The sequence below is a fragment of the Colius striatus genome, chromosome 8, assembly GCF_028858725.1.
Source record: "Colius striatus isolate bColStr4 chromosome 8, bColStr4.1.hap1, whole genome shotgun sequence".
NCBI classification, from domain to species: domain Eukaryota; kingdom Metazoa; phylum Chordata; class Aves; order Coliiformes; family Coliidae; genus Colius; species Colius striatus.
Genome location: NC_084766.1, coordinates 31,403,525 through 31,417,413, shown reverse-complemented (window position 1 = coordinate 31,417,413; position 13,889 = coordinate 31,403,525). Strand labels below are relative to the sequence as shown.

The 13,889-nt window shown below is 35.6% G+C and overlaps 1 protein-coding gene across 1 annotated transcript in view; it reads right to left on the bottom strand.

The window, feature by feature from the left end:
- Positions 1-13,889, bottom strand: part of ATRNL1 (attractin like 1) — a 493,875-nt gene that overhangs the window by 121,850 nt on the left and 358,136 nt on the right. Inside the window, exon 27 of the mRNA XM_062001233.1 lies at positions 2,618-2,725. Coding sequence (XP_061857217.1) covers positions 2,618-2,725 — 108 coding nt within the window. The remainder of the gene's footprint in view (positions 1-2,617; positions 2,726-13,889) is intronic.

Below are 13,889 nucleotides of genomic sequence, written 5' to 3'. Positions count from 1 at the left end.
AAAAGCAGAAAGACAGCACAAAATAACAGAATTCCAACTATTCCATTTTTTTTTTCATGTTTTTATTTAAATCTGTTGCAAATTGCTGCTAACTGAAAATAGATCCAAGTATTATCAGTTGTACTGAAAGTATCTACACTAGGAAATCCTTTTCAGTATCCATACTCTTATTTTTTTACAAATGCTTTCCAACACTGGCAAAAACTACTGCAAACTAAAACTAAAATGAAATGGTTGCTCTGGATACTTGCAAATAAGTGCTAATAATAAACCATAAGGTAACACAATGGCATATTGGAATTATCATGTAGATAGTTATATAAATATTGATGTGTATCAGACCATCAATATTAATACAGAACACCAGCTGTACAAATCACCATCATATAAACCAAATGACATTAATAAACAGCAGTCTGACTGTGCAGTTGAATGGGAGACTTGCAGTAATGTTGGGAATAGTTCAGTGACATTCCACTATGCTCAAAGGACCTATGGATAATTACAATGTCATTGGAAGTGTTGGAGTTGTTATTGCAGTGCCAATAGAAGCATGAGGTGAGGGGTTGCAATACATCATCATTAAAATTGGAACCCTTATCATATCAGTGACAGATGTCCCCAATGACAGTGGAATAAAGTTACTGCATATTGCTCATTTTTTACCAAAAATGACCAAAAGTTTCCAATGGTCATCACATATCACAGAATTATTAAAATAGCTTAACCATACGACCTTAACACATCAAAATGAAGTTATAGCTACTTCATGCTATCCTATTATTTAAGCATTGCATCCTGGAAATACACGTGTGATCCAAATTCCCTTCAGCCCAAATGAGAGCTGAGAATGAAGAAAAGAATGCCAACTATAATTTTCAGTGTCCTTTCACAAATTGAGGATAGATTGGAATAAAGGCCTAATGTAGCTCTTTCTTACCAAATATACATCAAAGGACAATCAATACTTTGAATTACATTCATTTAATCCTCAGCACAATGCTTTGTTTTGATATAGATCTGTATATTGTACTTCCAAGGAAAGTTTGAATGGACTTCATTCTGTGTGTAACTATTAATTAGGAAAAACCACTATGGATAGTGAATACTAAACAATTACCAGAAAATGCAAGGCTAGGAAGAAAAACCTAATAAAAACTGTAAAATATAATTGAAATATTTCAGCATCTACCTCTTTTAGTGCTAAATAAATATATATGAGAAGAAAATGCAGCAATTAACTTGTGATGTTTACTTCTAAAGTTTAATTAACTAATCAGTATGTTTAGAATTACAGTTTGGATTGCTCAGCTCCCACTCATTGCCTCCCTCTAAAAGGACAACATAGAAAATGTTCACAGATACCAGTTTGGAAACAATGAAATCACATTCCAAAAATGTTAACTTTTAACTAATGTAATATATCCCCAGTCTTGGGAGCTGAAGAGGTTTCTTCCAAGATAAAAGGAGACAGAAAAATTGTGATATAGGTGAAGAACGTGGGGGTTCTCACATTTGGTCAGAAAATAACAAAGCTTCTTCAAAGAGATATGGCGTTTTTATTCACTATTCCAAGTATTTAAATTATGTCAGCAAGAACAATTGTGATTGCTTCCTATACAGTAGCAGGACAGAATGCCACAATTTGGTAAGTACTCAAGAGCTGATTCTTTTTCTTTCTGCTATGAATCTGTTTTTCACATTGCTCACTTCTCCATGAACCTGAGTTTTGATAGAGTGTATTTAATCTTCCACTGAAAGAGGCTATTGAGAAAAGTAAGAGAAGCTTTGAATTCAAGAGGAATTGGCAGCAATGAAAAGAAAAGTACAGTCTTGAAAAATTTCAGAGATATCACACCTCACTCCCAGGTCCCACCATAAATAAGATAAAGTAATAACTGTAAACACAATACTGTAAATAAAGGTAAAGGAATAGAGGATTACAATCTACCAAAAAGCTCAGCTTAGATTAGATATTCATTATCATCCACATATTGCAATTCTGCCTCTATTTTCAGGTGAAACTTCCAGAATCCATTTCATGCATTATTACACTACTCCAATATCACATTGCCTTGCATATTATTTTTTTCCAACGTACTGCAATTACAATAAAAGAAGGCAGTAACGTAGCCATTATCTACAAACACAAATATGCAGTGTAGATAGAATCTCTGCTCTTGTAAACCTGTACGTATGAAACGCAACACTGAAATTCGACTCACAGCTGTTTTATTTGTTTGTTTGTTTGCTGTAATCTCTGTTAATTAAGATAGATGTTAACTAGGGGCACTGTGTACTCGAAGGACTGAGCGTGAGGTTTGCTCCCTCCTCAATGCCTGTGTCTTGCATTCCTTCAGCTCACATCCATCAGGAAAGACTGCCAGGTGAGCTGGCTGTCACTCCAGCCCAGGCTAATAGATTCTCCAGTGGCTTTTGTTACAGCTCATGTCATGCTATTAAAGCTATGCGCCTTGAAAACGGCATAACATATGTAGCTGAGACTTGTCAGCTCCAGGTAATCAGACGCTGCTTGGTTTCAGAAGCAGATGCAGATGAGACTAGCAATATAAATATGCAAATCACAATGGTCCCTTGTCAGCACCACTGTTCCTACCTCTAATGGCCCTCGTAGAAAGTCTGTTTGCTCAGCTCCTACTTCCAGTGCTACATCGACAGAAGCAAAGGGGCGGCTGGCCATCTGCTGTCGCTCCCGCATAAGTTGCTGATGAGGAAAAAATGATGTTTTAACAAAACATTAAAAAATGCACCAGATATCAGTCTGCCCTACTATACCTCCCATTAAAACATAAGAATGCAAATAGCATGCAAAATAATCATATTACAATATTAAAGGGATAAAGTTATACTAAATTATCGTTATCTATATTTACTCGAGAACTGAGCCCAGAGGGCTTATGTTGTCTGCAAATGGTCTTCCAGCTTGAACTCTTGACAAAACCTCCAAATGAAAGCTTTCCTAACCGACTGTTCACTCTAAATAACTTTGCTATTTGTGCAAGTCGCAAGCAAATATGGGAAATGGTTGGTAAAAATAGTTTAAGTCTAATTCCACTGATAATGCATGCATTAGAACACCTGCCAAGAGCAAGTCCACTCGGCCTTCAAATTTTCATACTTCACTACTAAGCCAGATGGAGTTAATAGTGTCAGGACTCATAATTTGATGCACTATCTTTCTGCAGTTGCTTCTATATGAAGAATAATGTATCAGGATTGGGAAGCCTGCATCAGTGTATTTGAATATGAACAGCTATGCTCACAGAGCTTGTATAATCCCTTACAATCATACGAGTGTGCACAGAAGTCTCAAGTAAAACCGCAAAGCTAACTCTTATTCCTTCCTCAATCTGTAATTATAATGCTTATTAAACCATGATGAATAAAAATGATGACCAGCACTAGATATTACAGATCTTACTTCACCGGTTCAGTGCAACTAATAAAAGCATTATTAAATATTTAAAGTGAATGAGTCGTGCAATTAAAGCTGTCTGCTCCTTCAACTGAACAGGATGTCACAGCACCTTGAAGAGACAAAACACTTGTAAAAATGTTTATTAGAATAGATCTAAGTCTCATTTTCGTAGTGTTTTTCTCCCCATCATATCTCTGGAAAGCTTAAAATGTTAGAAACTGGTATTTGGATACAAGTGACATTGGTCATAAAAACCTTGGAAATAGTCACAGGTACGCAAGCAACATTTGTTGTCAGCTTACTAATAAACATTCTCAATTGTTTACACTCTCAAAGGTCAGTTACAAAGCAACAAGCTCATTTTGTAACATCGCTCATGCACTTCTTCTTTACTTGTATTTTAAGTACAGAGATCTAAAGAAGCACTCATAAGGTTAAATTCCAAACAGTAGAGTAGCCTCCCAGTGCATATCCAGTATATTCCTAATGTATGCATCTTATCAACGTGCAGTGTATTTGTCAGTAAGCATCTGTGCAAATGGGCTCCCACTATATCATACCAAGAGGATAACGGGTATGTCTGTGGGTGAAATTGCCTGTTTTACATTCAGAATAAATAAAAGCCTAGTATGAATAACTAGATGGTTAAAAATTACATTTTAACCCTTCATTTAAAAATGGAACTGGCAGTCTCTGTACATCGATTTACATCAGCACTGATGTGTACTGATATATCACTAGATTTTGCAACCAGAGAAATTAGACCCTCCAGTCTTACTAGCAACTTGACAGAGACCACAAAAATTTAAAGCATAAATACCGAGTCATGACATGCTAAAATTACTATATCTAACTCATTTTCTTCCTAAAATAACAAAAATTAAAGAAAACAACGCTATTAGAGCTGTCCTGCCATATGGAACTCATTATAGTGTTGTAAGTCTACAGAGCTATTGGCAAATGCTTACTTTTTAATGGGAAACCAAACATTCTTTTAAACAAATAGAATTGCTTGGAGAAAGCACTTAAATGAGCAGAATAACTTACTCTCCAAATACACAAACAATTATTTAAAAGATTTACTTAACACAGACCATAAGGGAATGTATATTTGAAATGCTCTCTGCTTTTTAAGGCCAGAAGTTTTCTTCACCTCTGCTCCTCTGAATCATTTTGTTCACAAGGTAGTCACTGTAATTTTGATACTTAGTCATTTGAGAAGAATACTATGAAGATTCTTGATTAGCTTTGTAAACAAGAGTAAAAACTTTAAAATGTTTGGCTGCCCGTGAAGCGTTGCTGAGTTTGGCAGCTGAGCACTTGCACATCAAAGAAAACTGCTCTATTCAAAATACTGCTTCTCTCTGTTCAGCCGTTTAAAGCTCCCTGTAAGGTGCAGAACAGGAAAAATAAGATGCAATGAAAAATACAGGAAGATATTATAATGTTTAAAATCACTTCTGTGGCTGCAAAAGGTCACTCACTCCCACCATCTGCAACTGTGTATCAAGACTGGGACAAAGGCAAAGTTCCAGTGGCAGAAAATCTAGTGAGTTAGATTATCGCATGGCAGGTGATGTCTTGTGCTCCAGTCACACTTTGATTTCATGTGTCCGATACAAGTATGGGGAAATTCCTGTAATGGAGCCACAGACTAAGAAAGAAGGAAACTCTCTCGACATGGATTGTTATAAGAAAAGTGAAAAAGCACTTCCCTACATTTTTCTCGGGAGTAAAAGAGATTTAAAAAGCACACAGATTTCATTACAGAGGCAGAATGAACAGGGGATAGTGGAAAGAGGAATCACGCTGGTCTTAGTTATATACTCATATCCAAAAAAATTTACTGCAATTAAAAATCATACCGATAAATAATACATACTTCTTCACTAAGTAGAGATATTTACTTGGAGACAAAGAATAAATGAACATTATTAACTTGTAATATTACAGTATTTTATCACACATTTAATTTATAATGTTCAGAATTAGGCATGCCTAAATATTCACTGAAAACTATGGGAAATTCCAAACATTTCCTTTCCCAGCATAGGACTGAGAAATTTAATGAGCATTTATCTGACTGATCAGATAATCGCTTTCAAGGTCTACCATCATTTTAAATCTCATTAAGTACAGGAGTATTGACAAGAATAATATTTTAGGCATCTCTATTATTTTGCAGGAATTTTAAGGTATTAATTTATATCCTATTAAAGAGGTTTTCTTGTATAGAATTATATTTGTCATTAGTGAAGAATGGTAAGACGTTAGGATACTATAAATTAGTTCAATTTCTCACTCAAAAGCCATATAATTTGAGAACATTTCTTAAAAAACCCAACCACTTTGGCATAATTAGTTGCTTGTCATGGAATTATACATTTCACCTAATTCTACATGGACGTGTAGATATCTCCACTCAAAGATTGTCTTACTTTTGAGTTTTGCAGTGCTAGTTGAATAAACGTTTTTTAAATAGAATCTGCTTCTCCATTTAGAAGTATATCACAGGAAAGTATTTGCCTGGGAATACAATTTAATTTTATCATTGACCAAAGAAATAGTCATGGGGGATACTTCTCTGATCAATGCAGTTTGGAATGATTAAAATGTTCCATAGCATCTTGTATAATCTTCTATAAGAAAAAATCAATTTGAAGAAAAGTTAAGTGCAGATGTTTTGATTTTTCTTCCTTGTAGTTGATAATATTTAGACTTACTTTCAAAATATTTTCATGGCCATCCTGTATTCATGTACAATAAAACAACTCAAAATACATGTAGCAGTGATTTAACATTAGTAGAATATATTTCAACAATTCCCATCTGACATGTTTCAAATCTTTTGTATTTTAGGAAGTATTACCATTTTTCTTCTTTCTCCTATTTGAAGACTTATTTCTTAAAAGACATGGTCTCTCAAGTGGAATCGGACACTGTTCTTCTCACTAGCACTGCTTTTTCCATGTTCTTCTCTTCACCTTCTAGCATAACTGTCCTAGAATTGCCCTAATTGAAAAAACCTAATATAGTGCATGAGATGTTAGGAATTTGTACAGGTGTACTTTTTGTTACACAGTAACAGACATTCTTGAGGAACTGATAGCTTAGGATAGCTGAAAAGGATGTGAAGACTTTAGTGCTAAAATAGGACGAACAGAAAAAAAGATCTTTCAAAGATCTTTCTGTTGCTATTTAGTACATTTATGGGCTAGTTCAGGCCACTGGCAAGCAAGGTTCATGTTGGAGTGTGCTGTAAAATATGCACAGACAAGTGTGTATGTCCAAGTTCATGGGGCAGCTTGACAGCTAGACTAAGGTTAAGAGGTGGCAAATGCTTGTAAAAATGTGAGGAAGAATTCTCACTGCCAGGCCAAAAAAAGTTTTCCTTTCATCTGTATAGAGCCAGCCAGCCTCAGCACACTATTTCAGAAGTAACAAAGTTGGCAGGTGAAAGGCTGCCTATTATTTCAACAGCAACAACAGCCTAGGTTTTCTAGGTTTTCTTTCATCACATTTCAGATTTCTTTTCTTTGTTGGTGTTGTTTTTTCCTAGATCAGTATACTACCAACATTGCACCAGGACGCCCATGACTGTCAAGGTGAATACTCAAAACCAGGAAGAATGGTAATTCTGCAATCTCCTTGCCAACTGCTGTCTGGTTCAGTGCTGCACTACCCTCTGAGTGACAAAAACTTTCCAGGTGTCTAATCTGACTTCTCTGTACTTAGAGCCTGGTCTCCTTCTCTCCTGTTTCCGTGCTGTCAACCGCTGCTGAAAATAACACCAAAAGCTACAACAAATGTTTTAACAATGCCAGGAGTTAAATCTGAGTTTTCCAGGGAAAGTGTTCTCAATGAGGAAAATTGGCAAAACCTCATGGAAGGTGGCATGGACTAATTTCTGATCACACTGCATTTGATAAACTCCAAGGGTTAAAAAATTAAAAATGTATGTAAATGGACAGCCAGTCTGTATAAGCTTTGCAATTCAGTAACTCATCACATACCCTTCAGATTTCTTACTGGCGTAACTAATTGACAGAAGTAGCTTAAATGTGTTTAAATGACTACACAGGTCTGAGTGGACCACAAGCATTTTAGCTGGAAATGTAATTTAGTTCAGTTCAAAAATCTTATATTCTCATTCTCAAACCGAATTACACATAGTGATATTTCAAGGAAGCCCTGCTTATTTCCTTTGATTTGCACAAGACAGAAATTGCCTTCTCTATAACTTTTCTCATTGTAACTCTTGGTGTTACAAATCTCTTCAAATTAAAATAGCTATTTACATAGCTGGAAAGGAGAGCAATTTCTCATTACATGTTAAATAACCTGTTTGACTTGGATTATTTCCAAATCAGTTGATTTTACTGGAAAGGCATATCATAGCCATTAAGCTATTTCTTGGGGTTCAGGTGAAATAAGCTCACCATTCCATGACTGTAGGAGATATAGTGACTTGAAGAGATGGACGAAAGCTGGCTTAGGAAACCAAGCAGCACGACTACAACAGTAGTCTGACAATCTGGATTCATTCATTCTCGTCATCATGAACTTCCTAAATAATCCTGGTCTCTTGCACTCCCTGTGACTCATTTTCCACTTTGTGAAGTGGAAAGTGCCATGACACAGGACTGCATTCAAGTAGGCAAAGAGATATTAAAATGATAGACACAGTATAACATGTTATCTGCATGGCAAAACAGATTGTATGGAAACTTCCTAAGATATCTGGGCCTATTCCCTACCACTTTCTTCTAAAATTGCCTGAGGAAAAATTGTTCTCAGATGTGTGCAAAGGTCTGTCATGGGAAAAAATGAGAAGAGTTATACTTCTTGTTCTAGCTTTATACTGAATAAAATGAAGGGTTATTTAAACTAGACATAGTCCAGCAAACAACAGCTAAGACATACTTAAAATACAGTGTACACATCCAAAAAAATAACAGTTCCAAAAGGTCAAGTTTTTATGTATCCCTTTTGGAAACCAAATACCAGTCGTCTGTAATTTCCCTTGAACAAATCAAAAATGAGAAGAAAGGATGAGCCCTGAAAAGGTCATTTTGTTGGTAGATCCAAGGAACAGACGTTTAATGTATTGCACATTAGTAAGCAAAGAACAAAATGTGAATCTACTGTGACTTCAGGTCTTGGACCTTTCTGGTTCTGGAATAGAACTCCTATCTCTAAAATACTGAAGAGTATGAAAGCTGCTTATTACCATGGAAATGGCATCCTGGTTTATGCTTATTTGCCAGTAATTTATGGGGCCACACATTACGATAAAGTTGGGATCAATCCTTCAGAATTTTTCTCTAGAGATTAATTTAGCACAGGAAGATTTGTTGGGTGCTAAGAATCACTAATCTCAAAAATCAATTAATTGCCTTCAAATTTAAGTGTTAAGATCTAATTCTATTATCTCTTTCACTTAGATCACTATCAATCTATGTTGCACGTTTACACAGTTCTGCAGCCATAATAAGTTCCAAGGTTCCTCTAGAGATACTTAAGTCATTCTGTAGGCCTTGGTAACCCCAGAATTCAGGTAACCCCTCTTCTTCCTGATCAAGTGGATTTAAGAAATCCTTTCCTTCATTATTTATCTGTTTTAGCTAGTAGAGCCACAAAAAATTTCTAAAGATACTTATTCTGCAAATCTGTGTGCAGAAAAAAAGAGAGACAGATCCACTAATTATATGCGTTAAAATATTTCCACACAAGACATTCTACTGTATTTGCCCTAGGATAGTTATTTGTAAATGAATATATTAAAATATATGTTTAATTTAATTATTTCAGAATATAAAAAAGAGATTCCAGTATCATAATATGCAAACTTCTCCTTGGAACACTTTCATTTACAGTAGTGTTACATAAATAATGTTTTTCACAATGTCTCCTAAAGAATTACTAACATTGATACTGTAGTACTTTAAATAAAAGTGCCATCTTTTTAAGTGGAATAGACACAATATGAAACTACCTTCTATTAGCAAAATGTCAGTGCATTCTATCCACACTATTAAGCTACTGCTTTTGAAATGAGGCATCATGAATATTACTCATTATTATCACAACTGTTACAAACTGCTTTACTTACTTACCCTAGACAATGAATGTCAAACTGATAATTCCCTGCTCTGAAATAGTTTTATGCTGTTCAAACAGCAATTCAGATTGCTTTAAAGATAGTAAATATTGCCTAATAAAAGAAACTGGGAATATGTGGTACCTCACAAGATCACTTTGTCCACTTCTGTCCATTGGTCCTATACAAAGGCGGTGTGTTTATAATCCTAGCAGATTTATACATTCTTAAAAAGACCCCAGTGATAGAGGCTCCACAGTCATCCCAGAAGTCCTGAGTTCCTGACGAACCCCATGCTGGAAAGGTCTTTTCTAAAATCTAAATTAAATCTCCATGTTGACATTTAAGCCAATTGCTTCTTGTCCTGTCTACAGTGGAGAGTATTCCCTGTCTACAAGTGAGAAAAATAAAGCCCCTACCAAAACTCTCTTCTCCTTCACAGTTCTTTATAAATGTGAAGTTTCCCTTTAACCTTATAAACTGTAAAAAAAACATTGGTATGTATAATCTCACCACTCCTGCTCCCATTTTCAGTGCTCCCCTCTGTACTCTCCAAGTGCTAGACACTCTTGTCACAAAGTGTGGCCCCAGACCTTACATAGCAAAATAGAAGGGTCACTTCTTAGACTTTTTTGTTGACAATATTTTGCCAGTATCTTTGCTACAACAGAGGTATGGTGACTTATATTCACTTCTAATTCATGATCACCTCATCTCATTTTTGAATACTGTTAGCAAGCTCACTGCCCATTACCCCTTACTCTTTTTTTTGGTAGATGGTTACTTTTTCTTCAATGCAGAATCGTGTATTTGTCAATTACAGAACTGTGGAATTGTAGCTTTCCAGCTAATTAGTTCAGATTCTCCCATCTTTTCATAAGGTTATAGTTCTGTCCTGTAGTAGGTTTGCAGTGTCTCTTACTTCAATGGCAGTTAAATATGGAATAACTATGGTCCACCTCTTAAATAAACACCAGAATCAGATCCCAGAAGAAGGCCACTTGTTTCCCTTTTCACAATGAACAACTTTTAACCATTACTCCAAGAATATAGTTTTACATTTACTTCCTTTTTGTCTGAAAGGTCAGCTAGTCTGTTATATCAAGAAATCAGTGTGGCTCAACATGACTTGAACTTGAAAAAAGCAACACTGAATGTCACTCACATCTTCACTTTCCTCTAAATTCTTACAGATTATTATTATTTTTTTTATTCCAACAATTCCCTAACAGTTAATGATAAATTGGCTGGTGTTTAATTGTCTAGCCCTTCTTTCTACCCCTTCTTTTATACGATAGGTATTACCATCATGCCTTTCTCAATCTTGCCCTAGCTGAAGTCTCAGAGATAACCCTTACAGGCTCTGGAACCACGTGCACGCTCATCCAGATCTCTGAAATATTCTAGAATAAATTTAATCCTGTTATTGAAAATTTTTAGCAAATATTCCCTATCTCATCTTTCTCTATTACTGCTTGACATTGTATCCCTTTTTCACTGTAGGCACTGACAGACTTTTAGAGAGGCCTTAATTAAAGCACTTCTTAAAGCAGACTCATTTCCTAGCACATACAGTGTCAGAAAGGTGAGGTGTACATACTATCACTATTGCTTTAAAGAGATTTTCAAGTGCCAGACAAGTATATTTAAATTTTCAAAAAATGTCAATGCATTTTTCTAACTTACAAGACAATAAGAAGGGTAGGCACTGCATTTGTTTCCTATATGTGAACTGATGGGCAAATATACGGTCCAAATGATAATGACTGAACTAAAGCTATGCCAGTTTAGAAAAAGCTGTTTCTGAAACATACCTGCACTGTAAACCTCACAGTGATTTCAGATTATCAAAATCTTAAGGTTGGGGTTTTTTTTTCAGATTACATTGAATCTAAGGCTTAAATTTATTTTTCTTCACTAATTGTTTTCCACATTTTTTAAATGAATTTGTAACATAAAAAAAAGAAATTGTGAGAGAAGAGAAATAAAAAAAACTGAGCAGGAAAACTATGCTATACTCCAACAAAGGTGAAGTTTCTTTTATTACTATCCCTAATTCTTTAAAAACATCTATTATTTGAGATTACTAGTACACTAGTGACAATGTAAATGAAATGTTTCAAGTGCAGCATCATTGCCAATTATACAACTATTCTAAAGTGGTACTTTAGAAGCTACTTAAAGCACAAATGACATTACCATTAAGGAAGGTAAACTGGTGATGTACCATGACTAACTGATGCCTTTAAATGCTTTCAAGATTTAATTCTTAGTGCATTAAGCAAAATATCCATCATTTTCACTGCCTTGCAAAAGAGACCAAAAAGAGGTACATTTACCAGTAGCCCTGCCTGTCTCAGGATGGAAATGTCCTGATCTACATATATCTGTGTAATGAGTGGAATAGCATTTCTATTGTAAGCTGAACAAGCATACCAGAGTACCTCGTGCTACTGCTGGGTGAGTAAAGCTCTCCTGGATAATCCTTACAAAAGTTGAGCCTGTGTTACTTGGTTACCTGCCTCCCTTTTAATTACAAAATGAGGCTCATCCTGTCAGTGATACACTCTTTAGTTCAATTTTTCCATCCAGGAGAAGCTGTAAAACCTAGTACTTTTCACTTCTATAACCCAACTATGAATCATTAATAAACCATATCTTTAAGTTACAGCTAGGATCAGGCAATGTGAAAAAAAAAGTCTGGTCACTCAGAACGTACAAACAATCCTTATAACAAATCCTGTCCACCTGGCATTTTCAGTGAGAAGAGGTTCAGCTAATCAACATGACACTAGAACACCAATCTGAAATCTAGGTGCTTGTCCAAAGAAATATTCCAAACTTGACAGATTTTCTCACCACACCTAGTACATTCAGATAGCCAAGAATTTGGCACACACTGTTAGTTGGAACAGCATGTGGCTCTGTGCAGGAGAGAGAAAGGCTTTGGAATAGATGCAGTTCTGATACCTGATTGGAATAGTGTGACTTAAAGCAGTTCACATTGATTCTGAGTGTGAAAAAACTGATCTAGCAGATGTTAGATGTTACACCTTTTAACAGTGGTTGCTCAAGAATACTTGAACGGTAAATTGATCACAAAGCTTTCCACTTCTACTAGAGATCTAAGAAAGCAAGACAACTGACCATTCCTTAGCTTTCAAAGAAACCAAGGCACTAGTGAGTTCAAGTACCTTGAACAGGAAAGTATGAATTACAAGAAACTGATGAGATAATTAAGTCTGAAGCTTGTAATATTTTAATGGACAATTATTATCTTAAGAGTTGAACTGCTACCTAGTAAACTACAGCTCCTTAAGTGACTAGAATTTTTCTAATCTCCTAAAATAGTTCAACTGCACCAGAATTTCAGAAATAGAGGGATTTCAATCATTAAACACCCTAATCCTACAGTTTAAACTACAGTTGAGAAATAAAAGGAAAATTCTCATTCCAAGAGAGTATCTTGGCAATATCTGCAGCAGTAGAAGTTAGCTTATTGTTTTCTTGATCTTGATAATAATTTTGTGCACAATCCAGTTGCAAATGAGGAAATCCAGCTTTCCCAGTAGGGTTCCTACAAGGGGTTGCACCAGACTCTGTGTGTACATACTCTACAGATTAGAAAAAAATACTGTGCAAAAGTTAATTCCTCATTGCTGCCACACTAAGACTTTCAATATAAAAGTGACAGAGAGCGTAAATCAAAGTACTCTGGCATTTTGAGCTCCAGTCTGACTGTTTCAAGAGAGAGAAGTGGGACAATTTAGAGTTCATCAATTATATCACATCAAATTAGCCTCCATCACTGGCTTGGCTCGACAGCTTTCATCTATTCTAATTTACAACAGAAAGGACAGCCAAGAACAAGATTGTGGCAATGACACAGTCAAAGGGAAGCACAGTACTCTTGCTTTGCAAAAACAGTAGGCTTTTCTGGACAGCCATTCCAGCTGGGTCAAAATCTCCAGCCACATTTAGGTTCTTTTATTTGCTTTGATCTGATGACCCTTATCCTCATTTAAGGAAGAAATCTGCTAAACATTTTTTTAGCAGCCCTGCAGTCACTGTATTTCTTCAGACACTGCTATGTGTACATCTACCTTACACAGTGATTTACCTTTGCAGTTAAATCCTTAAAATAGATGAGTGCACTACTCATCATACAGGAATGCTATAGTACCTGTGTGTGGTTAGGACATGGATTAGCTATTTTAAAGGAAAATCACTATCAGTAAATTGTAAGAATTTGCCTTCCAACTGACAGACTTTAAATTTGAATTTGCCATGGTTATTTGAAGACACTGACAGTGCAATAACTTAAATCACAGTGAAACACAAAAAACATGG